Source organism: Micromys minutus, assembly GCF_963924665.1.
Source record: "Micromys minutus genome assembly, chromosome: 4".
Taxonomy (NCBI): domain Eukaryota; kingdom Metazoa; phylum Chordata; class Mammalia; order Rodentia; family Muridae; genus Micromys; species Micromys minutus.
Genome location: NC_137973.1, coordinates 42,985,714 through 43,009,857, shown reverse-complemented (window position 1 = coordinate 43,009,857; position 24,144 = coordinate 42,985,714). Strand labels below are relative to the sequence as shown.

General features: G+C 42.3%; 1 protein-coding gene across 2 annotated transcripts; it reads left to right on the top strand.

The window, feature by feature from the left end:
* The first annotated feature begins 5,932 nt into the window (after positions 1 to 5,932).
* PRPF38B (pre-mRNA processing factor 38B) lies at positions 5,933 to 14,783 on the top strand. 2 transcript variants are annotated; one of them, XM_080916204.1, is made up of 6 exons: positions 5,933 to 6,466; positions 9,316 to 9,384; positions 9,650 to 9,801; positions 9,886 to 9,946; positions 12,243 to 12,466; positions 12,850 to 14,783. In XM_080916204.1, the coding sequence occupies exons 1-6, from the start codon at positions 6,188 to 6,190 to the stop codon at positions 13,697 to 13,699; spliced, it is 1,635 nt and encodes a 544-aa protein (XP_080772330.1). In that variant the 5' UTR covers positions 5,933 to 6,187; the 3' UTR covers positions 13,700 to 14,783. The 2 variants fall into 2 exon arrangements, with proteins under 2 accessions (XP_080772330.1, XP_080772331.1); XM_080916205.1 differs by lacking the exon at positions 5,933 to 6,466 and having other exon boundaries at positions 9,316 to 9,394.
* Positions 14,784 to 24,144: the final 9,361 nt, after the last annotated feature.

Sequence of the window (24,144 nt, the reverse complement as noted above, 5' to 3'; positions counted from 1 at the left end):
AGATTAACAAACCTCATACCATACAGAACAGGTTATATATTACATATTCACACAACTCAAATGGCAGGAAAGGTTTTCCCTGCCGTGGACTCCCTTCGTAAATTTTGTAAACCCTCAAAGCAGGAAAGTGGCCAGAACCCTGCCTGAGGAGCTTCAGCAGCAGACCCCTTCCCAAGACTTCCCTGACTGTCATAACTGCCACAAAGGTTATCTCCTGCCTCTCAATGGGACTCTACCCAGGTTATGCTAATTTTAAGTAAAAAGTCTAAACAAACGCCACCAATCCCCAAACTTCCCACAGAAACACACCAATCCCTGAGCAAAAAAACCCACCAATTCTGCATTACCCTAAGCTCAGGACTTGAAATCCCACCAACCCTCACCTGGGAAATTTCCACCCTAGAAAGCTCCACCGCCTAAGAATCCCTATACAAACACTGCACTTTGTCCAGTTCACTGCTGTCCTCTGCTTCCTCCCAGGAGGAGAGGCAGCCACTCCTGGATTTGTCCCTCCTCTCCCAAGACTCTCCAGTAAATCTCTTTTATAAAATTAGCTGCCTGGTGAGACTCTCTCATCAGAAGACAAGAAGCAATGAAGAGAAGGGAAGATCCGAAGAGGAGGCTGAGGCTCCTGAGCTCCTCAGCTCAGCTGGGGATACCCTGTCCTGGGAGCAGCATGGCCTCAGCTGGGGAGGCTTCCTCTCAGCTCTGGTTCCTAGGCTGCCATGTCTCAGGATGCCTTTCCATTAAGACACTGTCCCACCTCAGAGCTGTATGTTTCCTAGCCCCCATGTCTCAGGATACCCTTCCATTAGGATGCCTTCTCCCCTCAGAGCTGTGTGGTTCCTGGGCTTCGATCCCAGGACACCTTTCCATCTCAGCAGAAAGGCCAACAGTATGTGGTCAGCATGAGTCAGGTTATTTTTCTGTGTCAATGACTGGCAGTCACATCACAGTAACAAACAATATGAAATAGCTGGCGGCCATGGAACAAAATGGCTGCAGCTATGGGGGGTACGGGTAGTCTTCAACAATCTTGACTTTAGACTCCATTTTACCTAAGCTAACCAACTAAGCAACAAGAGTTCCCCAAAACTTAATGCCTAATCCTAATAATAGAAAGAACAAATGAATTGGATTGCTTAAGCAAAATCACATTTAATGTCAGCCAACAACGATGGAAAATGAGGTTGTCCTTAAATGGTCAAAACTATAACTGTTACTCAGCCCAGATGCTTGCAGGTTTTATGCTAAGGTTTTAAACTCAGGGCTGCCAGAAGAAACAAGGCCTTGTCTGGTGACCCTGCTCTACCAATGACTCTGCTCATGTGGTGGGAATAATAAAAGGTTTTGCTGCTTCACAAGCCCACTGGTGTTTTCTCTCCCATTCTCATGGTGCACATGGACAAGGTGTTCAATGAGAACTACAGTGCTTACTTAGCTACAGCCAATTGATGTTTGCTTGTGCTGAGAATCAAATGAAAGGCAAGCAAAGCCAGGCAAGCACTCTGTCATTGAGCTTCTCACTTCTTGACCCCTGACCCAACCCTTTTGTTTGTTAGCTTCTGTTTTGTTTTTAAGACAGGGTTTCTCTGTGTAGCCCCAGCTGTCCTGGAACTCCATTTGCTGGCCCGGCTGACCTTTTAAACTCACAAAGATCTGCCTGCCTCTGGGATTAATCTGAGTGCTGGGATTAGCGTGTGCCACCACCACCTGGCTAAGTTTTCTGTGCCTTTATAACACACCTACTTGAGAACTCTTCTCTGCATCACTGATCCTACTTGGGTTGCTGCTTCCTCGGAACCCGGGCTTGAGCCTAGGTGAATTCACATGGTTCCTTTTTTGAATTCCATTCCTTTGACATGAGTGCCTGGTGCTGGCATCTTGATTCTCTGTTATCCCCATCCAAAATTCTAAGATGTCATAGAAGGATTATCCATTTGCAAGGACATCACTGGCATGTGGATCAGCTAGGAGCTGATCATTCAGTATATATCATGGTCAATATATAGAGATCCTCTGCCAACAACACTGAGTTAGAGACTTTAACCCCACAATAGTCTTTTTCTGTCCAACAGCTTAAAATAAATTCAGTATCAACAAATTCATGAGCCATCTGCTCAGGAGATCACTCCCATCTGTAACCTTGGCCCTGTTACCCGATTCGAAGCCTTGCCAAAAAAAAAAAAAAATGCCCTTGGTCAAACATTGTGTTATATCAGAATTTGGATTCCCAGTTGGGCATCTTTAACCCTAGCATTTAGATCCCTTCAGCCAGGGAGTTAGAGGTCAGTGTGGGCAACCAGCATAGGTAACGGCTGTATGGAAACAAAATGAAAATCTCATGATCTTCATGGGAAATGAAGTTAACTTAAAAACAAAAGATGCAGAGTTAGTGACACATGCCTCTAAATGCGGTGGTAGGCAGGTTTCTGTGAGCTTCAGGCCAGCAAGTGATACATAGAAAGACCTAGTCTCAAACAAACAAACAAACTAGATACATGATGTATACAGAAGAGGATCTCTGAGTTCAAAAGCAGCCTGGTCTACAGAACATGCTGAGGTCAGACAGGTACACATGAGACTGTCACCAACCCTATGCAAAAGAGAAAAAAAGAGTCAAGCTGTTTGCAGATCTTCACAGTTTGCTCTCCCAGAGTTCTAACTTAAAAAGCAATGGAACTTTGTTTTCTTTTTCAGGATATCAGCCAAGGCCTAAGCATTCTTTTCTTGGCACTGTGTGCCCTCTCACCATTTCTTTGAAGACTCCCCCCATCCCCATTACCCTCACCCTCTCCCTATACACCCTTCCTGTGGTACACTTGCCTCTGCCTCCCAAGTGCTGCAATCAAAAGTGTGCGCCGCATTGCTCAGCACCTAACAGCTATGTTAAGACCAATCTGGGCTACAAAAGGAGACCCTGTCTCACCCTGTGTTGGAGATTGGTACTAATGCTTTGATTCAATTGGGAATCTGTGTGTCCAAATGATGAAGAAAGATCCTTGTTCCCAATTAGTTGTTGATCCATCCATCTTGGCGCCAATGGCCAATGACTGGGCATGTGGTGGGATGGGACACTTAAGAGTTGCACAGGCTAGGATGCAGAGAGGAACACAGGAGAATCATGATGGCCACTGGCCACTTCCCCTCTGAGCCTGGGGTAGCAAGGGAAGGTTTAGGAGTGCCCAGCCAAGGCATCTTAAAAATAAGCTAATTTCTGTGTATCTTTCATTAAGAACCCAAAGATGGCTCCTGGGCAGGTGCATGCATTGGCTGGGAGCACAAAGGGGTGGTAGCACAAACTCATCACTCCAGCCCTTAACAAAAAAAAAAAAAAAAAAAAAAAAAAAAAAAAGAAAGAAAGAAAGAAAAAAAAGAAAAAGAAACATAATGGTTGAATTACAAAAAGTAGAAATCAGCTGAATGCTGGTGATGGTGCACACCTTTACTCCCAGCTCTAGGGAGGCAGAAGCAAGTAGATCTCTGAGTTGGAGGCCAGCCTGGTCTGCAGAAAACCCCTACCTTGAAAAACAACATAAGAGAAAAAAGAAAGAGGAAGAAGAAGGAGGAATAAAAAAGGAATATGAGGAAAAAGAAAAAAGGAGAAAGGAAAAAGGAGGAGAAAGGAAAAGGGAGGGAAAGCACCAGCAGCAGCTGCGGCCAGTTGGCAAAGAAAGACTGAAAACCCGTCCCTTCCCCACCAGGGGAATAGCAAAAGGAGCATGCTTAACAAGCCAGTCACACATAAGTCCTAGAAAGGCAGGTAATATGTAATTGTCTTAACAAGTGTCATAGTGGCTCATGGCCCAGCAATTCGGAAACTTTCTCTGGGCTCACCAGTCCACTCCCATTAAGAACACTTGCCTTTTCCAATATTCTATTTCTATTTCAACCACATGTCACTGGTCAGATTCTTTGAGGTAGGACACAAGAACCTGGATACTTCAGCAAGGAGCCCTTAGTCACTTGCAAAATGCTGACTTTCAATTCAGGTCTGCATGTGGGACTGACTGGATTTCCCTCTGAGAGGCAATCAACAGAATCAGTATCAGGGTGAACTGGTTCCAACTCATTGCATTGTTCATCCCCCTGTGTTCGGTCTTCCAGTTCAGTCTCATCTGTATGTGAAGCTAAGATCTTCTGCTCTAAAACTTCCTACCCCAAAAGTTTCCAGGAAAGAATGATAACATGCAACCCAAACAGAAATTAAATAGGATACAAAATGCCATTGGATTTTGACGATTTGGATAGCACCCAATTGAGAAGGCTGCTCACCTCGTGGCATCCAGGTGCAGAAAAGCACTAAGAGAATTATTCTGGTAATCTCCGAAGAATGGTGAAAAATGAAGCCAGAAATATTAACATAGGTAATACAAGGTAGACATTATGGTCATATTTGAAATTATATATGTTTGAACTATTTTTTTCCAGTGATGGTGCTAAAACTCTTTGCTAATAAAGTCTCTACCTTTGAGGTACATCCTCAGCCCCTAATGCTTAGTTATGTACTAAGCACAGGAGGATGCATGTATGTTGGGATTAAACCAGCGTTGCCCATGCTAAACATGTCTTTGAACGACATTGAACGACACCAATAGCCTGATGTTTTTTTAGTCAGATTATTATATAGTCCAGACTAGTCTTGGCCTCTTGATTGTTCTGTCTCCGTCTCTGGAATGCTGGCATTTCAGATGTGGCCATCAAAACCAGCCTAGCCTGACTTAAATAAACACACACCCATAAGGATGTGGGATAGCTCTTGGTTTAAGCATTACTAAATTACCAATGTTTTACTCATACATTACAGACATTTCATTGCCACTACTTCCCAAGCATACCTCTGAGCATCTTGCCAACTATACTATTTATCATCTCTAAGCCTGATTTTTAGTTTCTATGCTTAAGTTATTCTCTGCCCAAATCAGGCTTATTAGATGGTAAGTAGTGGGTAGAGCCCCCCCCAGAAGTCTCTTAACTCTTAAACGCTATTAATCTTAAATTATCAGTAGCCTTTGAGAACAGACACTGTGATTATTTTCACACCTTCTCACCATCTCCACTCCCTACTCCCTTATCCGAGGCCTAGCCCAGAGCAGGAACGGTACCACAGAACTATGTGGTGGCTCACGTCCAAAATCCCAGTATTTCAAAGGCTGAGGCAGAAAGAATTGTCCTGAGTTTGAGGCCAGCCTGGGCTACATACTAGCCTCAGTTATAATGTGAGACCCTATCTAAAAATATAATAGACTTGATTCAATGGAAGCACTTCAGGTAGGGTAGCAGATTTTGGTTTTTGTTGTTTTGAAACTGGGTTTCTCGATGGAGCCTTGGCTTCAGACTCACAGATCCGCCTGCCCCTTTCCCAGCACTGGAGTTAAAGCGGGCGCCACCACACCCAGTTGAGAGTACTTTCTTTAATGCTCACAAGTCAGTTAAAATATTATCCTAATCTTAGAAAAAAAAAAAAAAATGGGGCCGTCTACGACATCCGGTAAGACACTATTACCTCTGTTAAACCCTGAATGACCCCATCGGAGTCAGTTCAATTTCCTGACTCTAGTTCTTTCTGGAGAATATTAACAAAATTAAATCATGAGACCTCGACCACTCCACAGGAGTCAGTCACGCATTCGTCCAGAACATAAATGCCACAAGACCCTCCTCCAGCCTCGAGAAAAATAAAGCTACTGATGCAAACTCTGAAACAGCAACTGTGCCTAGATCCCCTTCCCCCTGGGCCAAATTCCCAGGAGAAAGCCAACAGCCGGGTACACAGACCACCGGAGCCTATCCAACACGCAGCAACCTCGCGCAGCCAGGAAAAGGAATCACCTGCACACACGGGCCGCTCTGATTGGTCACAAGCTTAGCTCGAACTCCCGGGCGTGTGGCGTCACTTCCGTTGAGCCCGCCATCTTGTTCCCAGGGGCAGTTGGCGGAAGAGATCGAGCTTCTTGGCTGCCCGTTCTGCCTTGCGTTTGGAGTTCTCGCCGCCTGTGTTTGGCGTCCGTCTTGAGCTCGGGATCCGTGTGTCGGCGTCCCAGTTGCAGTCCCTCGCTCGGCTGGGGCACAACGCGGCGGGCTCCTTGCCCCGGCGGCCTTCCATGGAGTAGGTCCAGGACCGTTGTCCCGAAGAGCGCGATCGAGCTTGGCCCCCTCCTCCCGCCCTTCTTCCTGCCGCGGCAACATGGCAAACAACAGCCCCGCGCTGACCCGCAACTCGCAACCGCAGCACCAGGCGGCTGCGGCCGTGGCCCAGCAGCAGCAGCAATGTGGCGGCGGCGGCGGCGCCACCAAGCCGGCGGTGTCGGGCAAGCAGGGCAATGTGCTGCCGCTGTGGGGCAATGAGAAGACCATGAACCTCAACCCCATGATCCTCACCAACATCCTGTCGTCGCCTTACTTCAAAGTGCAGCTCTACGAGCTCAAGACCTACCACGAGGTGGTGGACGAGATCTTCTTTAAGGTACGCATCCTCTAGGCCTCGTGTTGGGGGTAAGTTCGCCAGAGCGGGTTGTCGGATACCGTGGATGCGCCCCCTTTCCCTCCCTCTTGAGACCTGAGGATTTGGGGGAGGGGGAAAGTTGGCGGAGGGAGAAGTGAGGCTTGGGGATGGTTTGGGACGGGTCGGGCTAAGGCGGCCCTCTTTTCCTTTTCAGGTTCTGATTTTTTTTTTTTTTTTAAATAGTCGGGCGAGCCCGCCACAATCGATCTTTAACCCACCCCAACCTCCTGCCTATCCCTAGGGAGCTGTTGGGCAAGAACTCTAGGGGAGAGGAGAAAAGTAGTACCAGAAGCCTGTCCAAGTTCACCATTTAAAAAATGACTCCTTTTTTACCTTTGTCGACTAAGCACTAACTTGGTGCTTCTGCTGCTGCCCCTCGGGCCAGCTGAATTACTAAAGTAATTACTTCAATGTCGGCCTCGTGTTCTTCGTTAAACTCTCCAATCCAGACAGAAATTGGCCAGTGAGTGTGCCGGGTGGACTGGGAGGGTTGAGGGTGGCGTGGTATGCCAGGGCAAAGAGGTGTACAGAAGGCCTGGAAATTTTTCCCAGCAGGAAGTCAGGAGTCGGAGGTCTTAGCCACCTGTGCATTGGGCATAATTAGAACGATCTGGGCCCTGGGCTTCTGCGGCAGGGTCGGTGCTGGCTTGGCTGTGCTGGGGAGCTCACCTGGCGCCTCCTCACTGCACTCTTGTCTCAGTTCTTGTTTCGTTAGCAGGATTGACTCAGTCTTGCAGCGAGGCTCGGAGCAGCCCAGGGTCGCAGGTAGAGGTATGCACTATTAATCATGCTCAATCACCATAAATGCATTTCCCTGGTTAAATGAATGGCTAATTAGGTTTATTTTTCGGTTTGGTTTTGGGCCATTGATTTTGGTCATACTAACTAGATTCTCCATTTCCCTACAAATTAGGTAGTTTAAAAAAGTCCCTTCCAGGCCTCCGAGGTTAATTTATATTTTAATGAGTATTAATAGTCGTAATGTCTTAAAGCATTTTTGCTAGAACATGTAAAATAAAACATCCATTTTTTTCTTGTCTTGACACTTAGAAATTTGGGACAGATCAAATAAGATATTTTCTGTCATTTAAACATACACGTGGAGATGTTAACAAAGATTCTGTATATTTTACCTACTTTTCTCCCAGCTACTTGTTTAAGTTAACGAGATTTTTAAGGTACTAATCGCTGTTTATAGATAAATCCTTTAACTTTAGATATGTAAAATATGCTCTTTTACACAAGCTGTTTAAGGTGTAGCTAGTACTATAACATAGTTTTGTTTGTTTTTTAATGACATAGTTTTTTAAACTAGCTTTTAAAAGGTAAGGCCTTTTCAGTGTGAATATAGCATGGTGAATAATGGTTAAGTTTATGTCTATAGTTAACTTTAAAAATTTGGGTCCCTGCACCTCTGTGATGGGTTGTTTAAAAATAGGAGCTAATATTTCAAGTTAATTTCAAATGTATTCTGAAAAACTTACTCCATTAGAAAGTATGTTTAAATTCCTTTTTAAAACTAAAAATCTCAGGGGGTTTGGGGAGATGTCCCATGGATTAAGCATTTTTGCCTTTGCAGAGGACCTAAGTTCAGTTTCTACCATCCACATTGGGCAGGTGACAACCACCTGTACCCCAGTTCCAAGGATCACAGACTCGCACATATGTGTAATTCAAAGTAAAATAGTAAAATATAACTTAAAAACTTGTTATGAAATTTCTTTGGATCTAATATTCTTTGGAATGTGTAGGCTTCCAGCTTTACATTGTACGCCCTCCTTTCGGTACACTTTAAGGAATAGAAACCGGTTGTGGTTCAGTGGTAAGTTGGTACAGCACTTACCCAACATAGGCAAGACCCTGGGGGCTGGGTGGGGTGTGACTTACACAGTATGTTTGTTAGGTACAGGAAAAAAACTCCATGAATTAAGCAAAACAGTGTTCAATTTAAATGGTCGGCTGTTTTGTTTTGCTTGTCTAAAGCCACTGAAATGAAGTATAAAGTGTTACCATGTGGGCGGAAAAAGAGTGGGACTTTAGAACGGGTCTAACATTTTTCACTCTTATCTCTCTGGTGTCATCTTCTCACTAGTTTGGGGTAAAGCTGTTTTGTAGGGTGCTCCCTTTAGCAAAAATGATACTGTCATTGATTCTATTTGGTATTATTGATGACTTCACACTTAACCTTTTAACAGTTTATATTCTGGTTTGCAGTTTTGAAAATTAAGTACAAGAATGATCTTTGTAGCTTTATGATTTTTAATCTTTAATTAAATATTTAATTAGGAATTATTGATTGGTGAAAAATGAGACATAGAAAGTCTCAGTGTTGGTGTGATAGACCAGGCTGGCTTGGATTACTAAGTGAGATCCAGGCTGCCAAGACTACAGAGTGAGCTCCAGCTCACAGCCTCCTCCTTGCCTGCCACCCCGGGCTTCTAAATCTTCTTTTCTTAAATTGAGAATTTCTGGGTTTTTAGTAATATAAAAGGTAAAATAGTACCAAATAATTTTTTGCAAGTATAGAAACTAGAAATGTTACCTTCACATAGATATGACCTGTCTATAAAGTTAATTTAATGACCTGTTTGCTTTGAAAGCATGCCAGGGTTTTATTGACTCCTCTGGCTTTGTTGGTGTTGGGTCTGAGCAGTTTTCCCAGAGCTGCTATATGGACTTACTGTGAGTCCAGGATGACGGCAGATGGTGCCGCACAGTGGGGCAGCACTTGGGAGGGTTGATCTTAGGAATGGAGTTCACTGTAGTTTCAGAATCCGAACGTTTGTTGTCTTCCTCTTTTTTATTTTCAGGTCACGCATGTTGAACCATGGGAGAAAGGGAGCAGAAAAACTGCTGGCCAGACGGGGATGTGCGGAGGGGTAAGTAGAAGTACGTGCATTTTTTTTCCAGTTTTTCTGTCTGCTAAGTTTATTGGGATGCTAAGTGTCCTTAGATATTCGAATACCGATTCATTGACAGATCTTGGAATTTTTCAAAAGTGCAAAAGTCAAGTCTCCATTGAGTTACGTTAGGAAAAGTATTAGGTTTTATGCTCTACTTGTAGATTATGGTTGTTGATGATAGCATCAATCATTGGGTATTAAATATCTGCTTGCTTTTTATTGACTGTGTTTCCCTTTAAAGGTTCGAGGTGTTGGAACAGGAGGTATTGTTTCTACAGCGTTTTGCCTTCTATACAAATTATTTACCCTGAAGTTAACTCGAAAGCAAGTGATGGGTCTCATAACACATACAGACTCTCCATACATCAGAGCTCTTGGATTTATGTATATAAGGTATACATGTGTTTATTTACATATTTAAATAAATGCTTTGTTTTTGTTCACATAAACTCAGTAGATTTCTTTTTATAATTGTAGGTATACACAACCCCCTACAGACCTGTGGGACTGGTTTGAGTCCTTCCTTGATGATGAGGAGGTATGTCAGCAAGGGTAATCATCAGCTTTCTTCTGATTACTCTGCTCTTGCTCTTCTAGTTTAATGTCTTAAGAATTTCTGTACATTTATTTCAGTCGTGTTTTTGGGATTATTACCCTTTTGCTAAGATTTGATGACTTTTCTGTGTTAGGTTAAAATTTTAAGTTATTTTAGTGTGATTTAAGAGTATGTTTTAATAGCTTCAATGATAACTTTTTCTCTCCCAAGTTAAACTCTGTACTGTGCTGATCCTAACTCGTACAGCTGCTAGTGACTTTCTGAGGGGACAGACATGATAGGCAACATGCACTGCTATAACTGTAGGCATTTTAAATCTCCTGAACTGTTTTGTTTTTACTGTGACCTTTTTCAAACAGCGATATTTATATTAGCATGTAAATATAGACTTGGAGTTGAGATTAGCTTAAATAGCCTGACAATTACACCTGCCCAAAGGGAGAAAATAATCATTCTTTCCAGTTTTCTTTGAGCCAGATACTTAGTGTTACTTGGGTCAGTCTCAAACCTGTAATCTTCCTGCTTCAGCCTCCTGAGTAGCTAGGATTACAAACAGGATTTACCACCATGCCTGGCTCAATCACTATGCAACACGGTTCTTTAAAGACCAGGCTTAGCATTTAAAACTTAACCTCATAGTCACGTGTCTGTAGCTCTGGGCTTGATCCCAACACTGCCGAAAACACATTTCTTTTCCTTAAATTAGCACTTTAGATTTTGAGGCTAAATCTGGTCACTGTCTCAAGCCTTAAGACAAAATGAGTGAAGATTGGAGTCGTATTGAAATGATATCCATATTAATTTATTTATTGAAGACTAAAGGATCAACATATACTCAGTTTTATTATCCTTGCATCTGCTTTTATCACTAATTTGTAAATCAGAGTTTATATAGTAGAATTAAAGTGCTTCTGTGAGTTCAAACAAAAATTTGTTTGGTGCTTAGTATGGCACACCTTTAATCCCAGCACCTAGGTAGCAGAGGCAGATAGATTGCTGAGTTCCAGACCAAAGTGGTCTACATAGTTAATCCCAGGCCACCCAGAGTTATATAATGAGACCATGTCTCAAAAAAAATTTTTTTATTGTTTGATGAATGCATCCATCTATTAAAAATTTCATTTTTATTATGTGCCCACTTTTTTTAAAAAAAGAAAACAACTCAACTAATGTAGACATAGAGGAGAACCATTTTGAGACAAGGTCTTATGTAACTCAGGTTGGGCTCAGACTAGCTGAGAAAGGCCTTTCCTACTTCTGTCTCAGTTCCCTAGTACAAGCAAGCCCAGAGATGGTTGTTAACATTTTTCCTGTTCTGTTTTGGCCTTTTTACCAAGCTGTTTATTAATTCAAAAGATCCAAAAAGGCATGTCACTTTTAAAAATTATTAGTAGGTTTCTGAATGCTTCTAATTTATCTGTTCTTTATTGTGTTTACAAGCCTGAGGTCCTCTATTTGAGCTAACATATGTTTTCTTCTTTAGATTTCTGCAGCGATTATATTTGGAAATACTGTATATCTGAACACTTAAATGTGTGTGAGTGCAAGCAGTTTTACCTTTAGCTCTTGTTTTCCTGTTTAGATAACAAATCTCACTTTCCTTGTGTGCTTGCACTATAGGTTTGGGACTGACAATAGCTGACTAACATGTCCTGAGCTGTGAGAGGGCATAGCGAGAAGGCCTTCATGCGGTAATGACCCTTTTCAGAGACAATGGTCATCATGGATTATGCGTTTCCAATTATTTGTTCATTTATTTATTTTGTACATGACTTTAAACTAGAAACCTCACTGCTTCATGGCAGTTGGTTTGCTATTGCTTCCAGTTTTAGCAGGGCTTCATTTTATATTGCAGCTGTTAAAAGATAACCTTTAGACAGGAAATATCTGAAAATAGTCCCTACATATAGCTAGGTTTCAGAACTAGGTATGTGTGCAAATGTGTCCTCAAGAGTAGGTATGTGAAATGTCATTTTAACGCACTTGTTCCACATAGTTTAGCAATATAAAGGGCTTTTCCAGATTTTTCATTAATGAGTAAGTCAGGTCCCTTTGTGCCCAAGAGGCTGCAGGGTTCGTCTTCACCTGCATGTATACAGTAAGCCCAAATATTCTTCATTCATTACCAGATTAGGATACACAAATTGAAATTTTTGTATTAGTTTTTTTTTATAGTTGATTCCAAAGATGGTAAAAAAATATATATTTTTTAAAGTGTTTGTGTATATGTTGAAGTGCTTTTTTTTTTAACCAGTAGGGTATCTTTTATGTTTCATAGGACCTAGATGTGAAAGCTGGTGGAGGCTGTGTAATGACCATTGGAGAAATGCTACGTTCTTTTCTCACAAAACTGGAGTGGTTTTCTACTTTGTTTCCAAGAATCCCAGTTCCAGTTCAGAAGAATATTGATCAGCAGATTAAAACTCGACCTAGGAAAATCAAGAAAGATGGAAAGGAAGGTGTTGAGGAAATAGACAGACATATTGAGAGACGGCGGTCTAGGTAATGTGCAGTTACACTTATTTTAATTTACCTGTACAAAGTTCTTAGGAGAATGTGGTGGTCTTTTATTTGTCATTCCCCCTAAAATAATGAGAACAGTTACATTATTATACACATGCATGCCAGGCAAGCACTCTACCGCAAGCCGTACCATCCAAGGGTTCATTGTATTTGGTTTGTGTGGTTATCTGATGAAATGTTTGTAGTATGTGTGGTTGGTTTGTGTATGTTGAGTGAGTGCTAGGGAGTATTTGTGGTTGAGTATCAGCCCCAGTGTCCTATGAATATGCCAGGTAAGTGTTCCACTGAGCCACAAGTACCCAGCCCTTCCAGTGTCTGATTTATTTGTTTCTTTTTTTTTTTTTTTTTCCCCCTTTTCATAGATCTCCAAGAAGATCACTGAGCCCACGGAGGTCTCCGAGAAGATCAAGAAGCAGAAGTCATCACCGGGAAGCCCATGGATCTTCTAGTTTCGACAGAGAATTAGAGAGAGAAAAAGAACGCCAGCGACTAGAACGGGAGGCCAAAGAGAGAGAGAAGGAAAGGCGAAGATCCCGAAGCATTGATCGGGGCTTAGATCGCAGGCGAAGTCGCAGTCGGGAGAGGCACAGAAGTCGCAGTCGCAGTCGTGATAGGAAAGGGGATAGAAGAGAAAGGGATCGGGAAAGAGAGAAAGAAAATGAGAGAGGTCGAAGACGAGACCGAGATTATGATAAGGAGAGAGGCAGTGATCGAGAAAGGGACAGGGAGAGATCAAGAGAGCGCTCCAAGGAGCAAAGAAGTAGGGGTGAGGGAGAAGAGAAGAAGCACAAAGAAGACAAGGAGGATAGACGACACAGAGATGACAAAAAAGAGTCCAAGAAAAAACACAGCAGAAGTAGAAGCAGAGAGAGGAAACACAGAAGTAGGAGCAGAAGCAGAAATGCAGGGAAGCGGAGCAGGAGCAGGAGCAAGGACAAGTCAAGCAAACATAAAAATGAAAGCAAGGAGAAGTCACATAAAAGAAGCAGAAGTGGCAGTCAAGGAAGAACTGGCAGTGTTGAAAAGAGAAAACGAGAACACAGCCCTAGCAGAGAGAAGTCTAGAAAGCGCAGCAGAAGCCAAGACCGTTCCCACAAGAAAGATCATGGTGATAGCAAGGACCAGTCAGACAGACAGGATCATCAGAGAAGTGAGAGTGTAGAGCCAGAGAACCAAGAAAAAGAACATAAAGACAAAGATGAGACTGTGTGAAGATTTTGTAAAATTGGATCACATTGAATCCATACTATAAATGTTGATTAAATTCTGCTTTCCCTGCCCCCAAGTTGAGATTGTGCAGTAGTTATGCACTCTTTGAGCTCCCTGTAGGCTGTTTTCTTTTGTGTAGGGAAGTGCCTTTGTAATCCCATTAAGCATTGATGTTTTCACCCAGTTGAGTTGACACATGATGCACAGATTGTTCTTGCATTTTTGTTTGTTTTTAAAATGTACAGTCTGTACATACGTCCTGAAAATGTTTTAGTTCCTTTGGCATGGTTGCCGTGTTGGTTAAATTTGTATAAGGCAATAAACTGCCGCTAATTCTATTTTTGTTTTGTAGGTGTGAGATTATGGTTGTGTTTTGAAGTTAGCATGGCTGTGCTTTTCATAATAGAATGCAAAAGACTTTGGGAATGGATCTTGGATGTTTGTTTTAGGAGAATTATGTGTTTTTCAGTATACATGAAGGCAACAGTTGTAGGGTTAACATTCTTGTCCACTGTATATTACCTTGGAAGCTCTTGTTACTATGTTATTCTCCACAGTTAATGTTAGAATTTATAAGAGGTTTAAATTAGGCTGTGATTTGATCAAAAGTCCTTTTAGCATTCTACCTCAAAGGGACACCGTTAGTATGCCTAAAATTTATTTACTTTTTACAATGTGCTTCTCCCCCGCCCCCTGAATTCTTTCTCAGATTTTAAAAGTACTATATTAAAACGTGTAAAGCCTGGCATTGTAGCAGCCCTGTACTAACAAGTGATTGGGAGAGGGTGGAGCACATGAGTAAAGCATTCAAGCCTCAAGCTTCCAAAGCATTTTTATAAATGGAGAATCCTTAAATTATGAAACAGCTTGATATAGTATCCTTTTTTAAGAATTCAAACTTTTTTTATTGATAATAAAGATTGCTGTTTGAGTTTTTAAATTTAATCTAGGACAGAAATATTAACAGTAATGCAGTGCTGCGTTATTTAAGACTATCAGCAAATTATTTGATAGATTGTTCTTATGACTTGTATTCTGATTTCAGAAAACCATCATGAGTGTGGAATAAATACTGGATTAAATCCTTTATCCTGGGTGTTGGCTTCCCCCCCCCCCCCATTTGTTAACATTTAAAGAAAATTGTGGAAACTGATAAAATTTCAGCAGTTTTTTGTAGAGGATATCTTGAGCAAACGTGACTTTTAAAATAACACATTGCTCAGCCCGTAAAGGTACTTAACCATCCAGCCAGACCTGAGTTCATCCCTGGGCCAGGAGAAAGCTGACTACAATACTGTCTCTTGGAGTACACATGCCCCTGTAAAGAGTCTTTTTTTATCCTATGCTGGTATTTAATGGCATTTTATCTTTTAGGGGGAGATGGGGTATTTTTTCTGTCAAAGATAATACTATAAGTTATACTTGAACTATATTAATACCATTTAAAGTTTTGTTTCTTCTAAGAAAGATCTCTAAGTGAAATGCTCAGGCTAAAATGCTGTACTTTAAAAAGTTTAGTCATGTTTCAAATTGAGCAACTTGTGCTACAACCAGACGTTACAGAAATAGGATCAGTAAGGTAGTTAGTGGGTGCTGCCAAGTCTGATGACAGAACTCTGCACAGTGCCCTGGGCATACTTGCACTGTTGCTGTCACATACCAAAACAGAAGTTTAAGGAAATTGGAAAGTCATTAAGTGTGATAACTCAGGTTTATGTTCAATTGATTGTTTTTCTCTTACGGTTGAGTAATCTGACCCTGGCTACATGGTAGGCACGTGTTCTCTGAGCTGTGTTCTCAGCCTTTGAGCAGACCTTAACTACATTTGAAGTGTTCAGTAATATAGGCAGACTTTAAAGAACAGCTTCCTGTGACTGAGGAGATTCATTGGTCATTGCTTGGGATCTGGGGAAGTTGAAGGAATGCTTTTTTAGTAGAGTTCAGTATAAATCTGGGCATAGGGATTCGTGCCTTTAATCCCAGCCCTGGGGAGTCAAGGGGGCAGATCTTGTCTAGATCAAAATTCCTACGGGAATTGATAGTGATACTGATCTTCAAGTATCTATTGCCCTTCAATCAGTAAGGTTTGTTGTTCTTACGGTATGTGCGGGTGCTCTTGAGAGACCAGAGAGGCCAGTTACCCCTGGGGCAGGACTCAGAGCTGCCACAGAGATAGGAACCAGACTTCTAGAAGTGTACCCCACACTCAGTCCCTTCATCATGGTCACCACTAATATCCCAAGCATGAAAGTAAATGTTGCTTGTTGAGCAAATGCAAAAAAAGTCCTGTCAGACTGGAGAGGTAGCCCAGTACTGACTGCTCTTCCAGAGGTTCAGAACTCAATTCCCAGCAACCACGTGGCTCACAACTGTCTATAGTACGATATAGACACACATGGACAAACAAAAGTTCTGTCCCCTCTTAGAAACTGATGTCACCAGTGTCTCCTAGATAACCAGCATTACCAGCAAGGCAGCCAGTCTTAATTGCTATTCTTAACATCTTTTATCTTGTGCTAAATTATGCCAAGCTGTGTATGGGAACCACTGCTAATTTGTAGACCTGTTTTTGTGTTGGCACCAAACCCCCACCCTTCAAAGGGTATGATCTGGAACTGGCCATTCCACAAATTGTTCTGTCAGCAAAGAATGCTGCAGTAGAAACCTAGTTTCTATTCAACTGAACTGCAGGCGCTTAGCTTATAGGGTACCTGGTGCAACTCAGCCTCCAAAGTTCAGTGGCATCTCCAGAAAGTAAGCAGAATTTACAGCAATTTTATAGGAACTCCAGCAAGGCTTGTTCCAACACATAACCTGGCAGATTTCAGCAATGTTCCAGTGGGCTGTGACCTAACTATTGGGGAAGAGGAGGAGCAAATCCAGTGAGATGTTTTAATATATCAAAAGGATCAAGTCTGTTTGCTCCTAAAACTTGTAAAGCCTTAGCTATTTTGTAAGGTACATGTTTTTAATTCAGTATTCATACAATATGTTTTGATCACAAATTCCCAGATCCTCCCCACCCATCCCAAATTCACACCTTTTTTAAATAGGCAAAGGGGGAACCCCATAAAAATTATGACCCCATAATTTATAAACAAAGGGCCAGAAAGTTTTTGTTTGTTTTAATGCCAAAGCAAATCGAGACAAAATGCCATTGAGTTTTGTGTTGAACAACTACTGCTGAGCATGGGAGTCTACCCTTAGGTGTTGTTTATACCCATCCAGACAGTGTGCAAGCAATGGACTGAAATTGCTTCTTGGTTAGGGATGGGAACTCGTACACTAGGGTCCTGTGGGCTGGCTGTTTTGGACACCCATTCTCCAGCTCCAGCCTACATATTTCAGCAAGCACAGCCATAACCTCTCCAACGGGGACTCAATCTTTCTTGGGTCCCATTTTTCCTTTCAGATCTCTGCCTCATCCCTACAGGTAGCAGGATTTTCCTAACATTCCTGTATTCTATAGATCTCTTCTTAGTAATTAATGTTCTTACTGGTTAATCATTCTTTGCATCAAACCTTGCTAAAGTGTGTTTTCTGTGTTCTGGCTGGACCCAGAGTTATTGTATTATGACAATTCTGGCCATATAGTTGCCAGCTCTTCATCTAATCTAAGGAGGCGTCCGTGCTCAGCTGAGCAAGCTAGTAATTATGCAAATGAATTAGACTCGCTCCCTTTGGCAGGTGTCTCAGTGATGGAGTGCTGGCCTTGGATTGAGTCCCAGTGATAAAAATCAGAAGAAAGGACCAGACTCACACATGTAAGGGTGGGCATGTGAAAGATATCTCAGGACCTAAGTCGCCGGACCTTGAAGCTTGTTTCCTGCTGACTTTACAGGCTGTCTGGTTTTTGTTTTATTTTGTTTGAGTTTGGACAATGAATATCCTTGTAATTTCTGTGCTTTCCTTAGAAAAGTCTAGATTTCTCTTCCTTAGAACTAGGAGCCAACTCTGGTTTCTTTTACTGTTATTAGCATTGAACCTTGACCAGGGAGGTTCTGCCCGGCATTTTCTTAGTTTGAAATTCTACCTAGCCTCAGTACCAGTCTAAAATAATGTCACTTTCTTGATTTAACCAGCCAACCAAAAAGGTTTTAGGTGCCATTCCTTTTCTTTAGAAATGCTTTGTGGGCAAAAGGGGATTGCTGGAGACCAAGAGTGTGACTTGGGGCCATTGAAAATCTAAGTTTCTTACTATTTTCCTGAGCCTGCTTCATAGCCCATCCCTGTAAACGATTTGTATTTGTGTCCTGGGAACAGACCCAGGTTATTGTGTATTCTAAGCAGGTGCTCTACCACTGAGCTGTGGTTGGTTGGTTGGTTGGTTGGTTGGTTGGTTGGTTGGTTGGTTGGTTGGCTTTGTGGTTTGTTTACTTGTTTTTTGAGATGGGTTCTCACTATGTAGTCCTTACCTGGAGCTTTCTAGTCTCAAGCTCAGAGACCCTCCTTGCTTTCGTCTCTCCAGGGTGTTGGGATTAAATGCATGCACCACCACTCCCAGCTCTCAGAAACAATTTATTCCTAGTGTCCCACAATGGCTATTTCAAAGCTTGACCCTGCCTCCACACTCATTTTCAAACAGACTATCAAATGGACTCCCTCAACTTGCTACCTTTTTCCTCCAACCTGCAAAATGAGTTACAGTCACATCTCACTTGTCTCTTTCCCCCTCTCTCCCTCCCTCCATTCTCCACTCTCTCCAGATTGTCTCTCAGCCTCTTAACAGATGTATGATATTATGTGATAAAAGATAGCCAAGGGGATGGAAGTAGCCAGAGGAAACTTTAAAAAGTTTCTCTAAACGGAGTGGTGCACACCTTTTAATTCCAGCATTCAGTAGGCAGAAGCAGGTGAGTTCCAGGGCCAGCCCGGCCTACCGGGTTAGTTCAAAGACATCCAGAGCTACACAGAGAAACCTGTCTTGAAAAGCCAAAAATAAATAAACACAAAGTTTCTCTGGCATTTGACTACTTCTGTGATTTAAAACTTGGATGTGACTATTGAAATGCTCTCTTGGATCAAGAGGACCTCATTTTAGGGATGACAGACACGGTAAGTGGAGACTGGGTCCCTGTGGATAGATGCCATAGAATTAAACCACTTTTCTGGAGACTCTGAGCATATCTCACATCTAGAGATGTACACCAAGTAACAAAACAATTTTTCTACTAAAAATTGAGAGCATTTAAAAATCATTTGCCCTGCACTCCTTTCCCTAACTTTCAGATCGATGCCCACCTCTTAAACCCAGCTTCATATCTTCTCCTTTTTTTCATTTATTTATTTATTTAGAGATAAGAGTTTCTCTTTGTAACCTTGGCTGTCCTGGAACTTGCTCTGTAGACCTGTCTGGCCTCAAACCCTGAGATCTTGCTGCCTCTGCCTTCTGAGTGACAGGATTAAAGGTCTGGGTCACCACCACTTGGCTCCTTTAAAAACAAACAAAAAACCTATCAACTCCTAGTTACAGGGCCATTCACCAGACTGCAGTCTGTCTACCAGGTGCTACAGCCTTAAAGAAAACTGTCTCTCCCACTCCCAAGAAAGCCACCAACTATCCCAGCCTTCTGGGATAGGCTAGGGGTGGGGCTCATGCCTCCATCTCTATGCTAGAGTGGTGACTGGCCTGATCTTGTTCAGGCCATGTGCAGACGACCACAACTGTTGAGGGTTCAGGAGTGCTGTGGTCTTGTCATATCCCGAAAGCACTGTTTTATTTCAGTGTTCCCCAACCCAACCTCTGGCTCTCAGTTTCTCTGCCCACTCTTACATGAGGTTCTCTGAGCTTTGGGTAGGGAGGGGCTATGTAATAAAGATGCCCCTTTGAGGCTGAGCATTTCTCATGTACGGATTCTTTGCTCTTGGTGGTAACTAGTTTCTGCATTGACCAACATCCACTGACAAAAGGGTCTGAAAACTGCATTCATCTACAGGTAGAGAGGATGGAGCAGAAAAGCCAAACCTAACAAACCACCTGCGTTTTAATCTTTCATTTCAGATGCTGTAAGCCAGATACTCTCCTGAAATTGGTATTGCTGCTGGATGTATGTGTGTATATGTTGGTTATCACACTCGGGACTTCACCCTTGCTACCACTGAGTTAAATCTTCAACTGGTTACTTTCAGCATTTCTAGTGTTATACTATGCACACTAATATGTTTAATATACCCACTTTTGTTACTGGTTTTGTTTGAGACAAGATCTTTGTAAACAAGACTGTAGTTCAGTCTGGCCTTGAACTCACCAAATAGTTAATGATGGCCTTGAATTTCTGATTTACGCCTTCCTCTTCTGACACCTCCCTCCTAGTTTTCTTCAGTGCTACAGACTGAACATGCTAGGCAAGCACTTAATTAACTGAGCCATGTCCCCCAATAGACTCATTCTTGTAGCTGACCCTGTTCCCTTAGTATCTAAATTGTATGTACTTTCTACTTTTCAGAGTCGAATTCCTGGAAATAGGATTCAAACAACTGACAGTTTTAGTAATTCAAAACTATAAAGTATATTTGGAAAAACAATTGGTACATACCATTGCTTCTCAGCAATAATGCTCACCACCTACGTTGACAGCTCAGAAGCTGACAGAAACAGTTGCTAACATCAAAATTTATCTTCCCTAAGTCATTGTTTTAAACGATTTACTTTATTTGTGAGTATGCTATGGCTGTCTTCAGACACACCAGAAGAGGGCATCAGATCCCATTACAGATGGTTGTGAGCCACCATGTGGTTATGGGAATTGAACTAAGAACCTCCAGCCCCACCTCACCCCCAACTCATTTCTTTAATCATTGTTTTCCAAGCCACTGTTTCTATCTCTGTCCTAAACCTCATTCCTGCCTCACTTCCTTTAAAAACCGGTGTTCTTTCTTCTCATCCATTGACCTTGGGAGTACTGCCCTGAAGTTGTAACAGTGCTTATATATTTCAACAGCTAGCTTACTGTCCCTTGGATCTTTTCTGTTTGTCTTGTTTTGATCTGATTTTTGAAACAGGGATTCAGATATCCCAGGCTGGCCTAAAACTTGCTGTGTAGCTGAGGCTGACTTTGTAGTTTTGATCCTCCACCCACCTTTCAAAGGCTGGAAATACAGTTGTGTGCCACCACACTCAGCGTCTCATTGAGATCTTACATAGAGAACCCTAGGGTTTTGTCCCCTAATAAACCTGTGGTTTACTAGGAAGTGATGATATTTGCAGTTGCATGACTAAGTCATCAAGGGTTGCCCACGAAGAGAACATCACTTCCGTCTATTCAAGTTTTTCTCTTTGCTTCTCATCTGCCCTGTGGTGAATGGCTTTACTCCACATGCCCTGTCTACCATAATGGTCTCTCTACAGGCTCAAAGGCAATGGGACAAAGAGACCATGAGCTCAATACTCTGAAAGCACTAGCCAAAATAAATCTTTCCTCTTTTTAAAGTTTATTATCTCAGACATTTTTTCATGGTAATACCTGACTGGCACATGGCTTCATACCTCTCCCTCCCTGTTCCTGCCATAAATAAGTCATTTGGTTTGAGGAGACAATCTAGCCCAGGCTATCCAAAGCATGACATCTTCTGTGTCTGCTTTCTAAGTGCTGAGAACCAGGTCTGAACATCTGGCTGCCATTTGCTTTTTGTGGGTTTGGTTTGTTTGTTTGGAATAGGATCTTGCAGTACTTGAGTGTCCTAGAACTAAATATGTAGACCAGTCTAGCCCCTGAATTTGGAGATGATTCTCTACCTCCTAAGTGCTAGGATTACAGGCATACACTACCTAACCCCAAATAATTCTTTTGGTGGAAGCACTCAGCCACTGAATTACTGAATTACCTGATGCTATAACTGTTCATAACTTCCGTATCTGTGGAACAATCTTTCCAATACTGAGACAACCTATGTTTTTGACCCCTTGATCTCCAATACCATCTTCCCCTCCATCTAACCTCAGTTGTTCTATGGCACCATCACAGAAATGTTCATTATCAACAGCTGAACTTGTCCCATCACTCCCATTTCGACAGCCAGTCCCCTGGCCACCAGCTTCTTTTTTAACTTTTCATGCAAATACGTATTGTGTGCATTGACCCTCTTTCCCCCACCCCCAACTCAGCACTCCTGGTCCCTTCCTTGTTCTGCCTCTCCTGCCTCCTGTGACTCTCCTTTGTTCTGAGACACAAGTTTCACTTCTTTCACAAGAGACATACACGGGCTTGAAGTTTCTTTACAAAACGAAGGAACCAAACTTGAGGGACAGTGTCTGTCTTTCTGAGACTGGCTTGATTTACTTACTATGGCTATGTGCAGTTGATTTATTGCCAGTGAAACCTATAACTTCATTTTTCTTTATGGCTAAAAAGGAATAGCATGGTCTACGTGCTTTCTTCATCCATTCCTGTTTCCACACCCCCAGGCTGGCTCCATGACTTAGTTTTTATGAAGCAAGAATGATAAGCACTGGTGTGTGCATTTTCTCTGATGTGTTGACTCGGAGTCCTTAGGCTGACCACCAACGTCTGTATTTCCTACTTTCCCTCTAACATCCCTTTTAACAACCCTTTGACTCCCTGGATCTTCCAGTCTATTGCCCACACCAGCGTTCCACCACCCCCCACCTCCAGTTGTAGCCCCACCACAGGCTCCATTGCAATGAATCAGAGCAAGCTTCACTTCTTTACCCAGCTTAGTCTCCACTGCCCAACATCATAAGTCACTTCCTTGTGAACATCTTCAAGGCCTTGCCCATGTCCTTTCTAGCATGTCTCTGCCTAGTTGTCTAGTGATATCCAGATGCAAATTAAACACAGCTCTCAGCGTATTCTGAGCCTGTACACAACTGTCTGAAAAGGCAAGAAAAGACGATAAAGCTGACTAGCATCTATATGATTAAGTATAAAGTCAGTAGTAACCAGGGCTGGAGAGACAGCTCGGCCATTAAGAGCACTGGCAGTCCTTAATCAAAGGACCTGCGTTTAGTTCCCAGCATTCTGATGGCAGTTTACAACTGTCTGTAATTCTAATTCCAGGGGATCTGACACCCTCACACAGACACACATGCAAGCAAAATACCAATGTACATACAATTAAAATAAATTATTTAAAAATTATCAGTGGTAAACTGTCAAAGATGCAGAAAAAGTACATTTGAACAGAGGTAGGATGGAAGAATAGGGTTTCCTCATTCAGGATGCAGTGTGTACCCTGAGGCAGTAAGCATGGCGTGGTGCTATACCCCAGCCTGCAAAGCGGTGGGCCTGGGAACCTAGGATGTCTGCAGAACTGGCCCTTTTATACTGCTCCCACGGTTTAAGCTTCCCACCTCTGGACTTGGAAGCTTCTAGGTTGTGTTGCTTGTAATACCCCCAGCCCTACTTGGTGCCATAGTATGTCATCCAGAAACCCTCACTGGACCTGTCCTGGATTCAGACAAGGAACACTGCTAATCCTTCATTAGTCACTGGATGTGTTTGGAAATGGTGGTATGTGACCTTGAATAAGGGATCTCCATCACTTAAGAGCAAGTCAGAGAAAGACTGCCAACGATCACAGCCACTGCTGTTCCCTGTCACTGTGCAATGAGTGCCCACATTGACCTAACCAAGCCCTTATCCCCACAGAGTTCTTCCTGAAGTTGTATAAACTAGTGCTCTTTCAATACTGGCCTCTTACTCTTGTCTATTTTTTTTTCTTATAAAGTTTAACAGCACTGGGTTATTTGAGTTTATGCACAATGAGAGCAGGGCTACCATTCACTTAGTTTGTAGCAGGTATTCAGAACAGTTCTTGATATTTATTGAGCACATAGCCAAAAGTACCTAGATTAATAGCAGTCATCTCATGGATAAATAAAGTAATACTATTCTGAACATGTATGTTTGCTTTTGTATGAAGATATGCTTTCCTTTCCTTGGGTAAGCATCTAGTACTGTAATGCTACAGGTAATTCATGCTGGCCTCAAATTCAGAATTCTTTTGCCTCAGCTTCCTGAGTATTGGAATTACAGGCAAGAACTACCACATTTAACCCATATCATTCTAGTTTTTATGAAACAGCCAAATTGTTGTCCAAGGTGGCCCAACCATTTCATGTGCCTACTCATATGAGTTTTGTAATAAGTTTTTCTCAGGAGATGAACAATTATTACAAACAAATTCACCCCAGATGGAGTAAATAAACAATCCACCAAGTCTAACTTGATGAAGCAGTGACTTTAACTGGGGTTACTTACAAAAGCCTGGGTTAAGGGCTACTAAAAGGAACACAGGCAACTTCTGGTGTGTCTGAAGACAGCTACAGTGTACTTATATATAATAAATAAATAAATAAAAATTTTTTTAAAAAAGAAAGAAAGAAAATCATTGACTAGAGTTTTAAAGTTCTGTGAATTACTCCTTTGCATGGGGAGGCATTCCAGGAATCCCAGGAACTTGTTGGGTAGGTTCTTATCAGTGGAGGA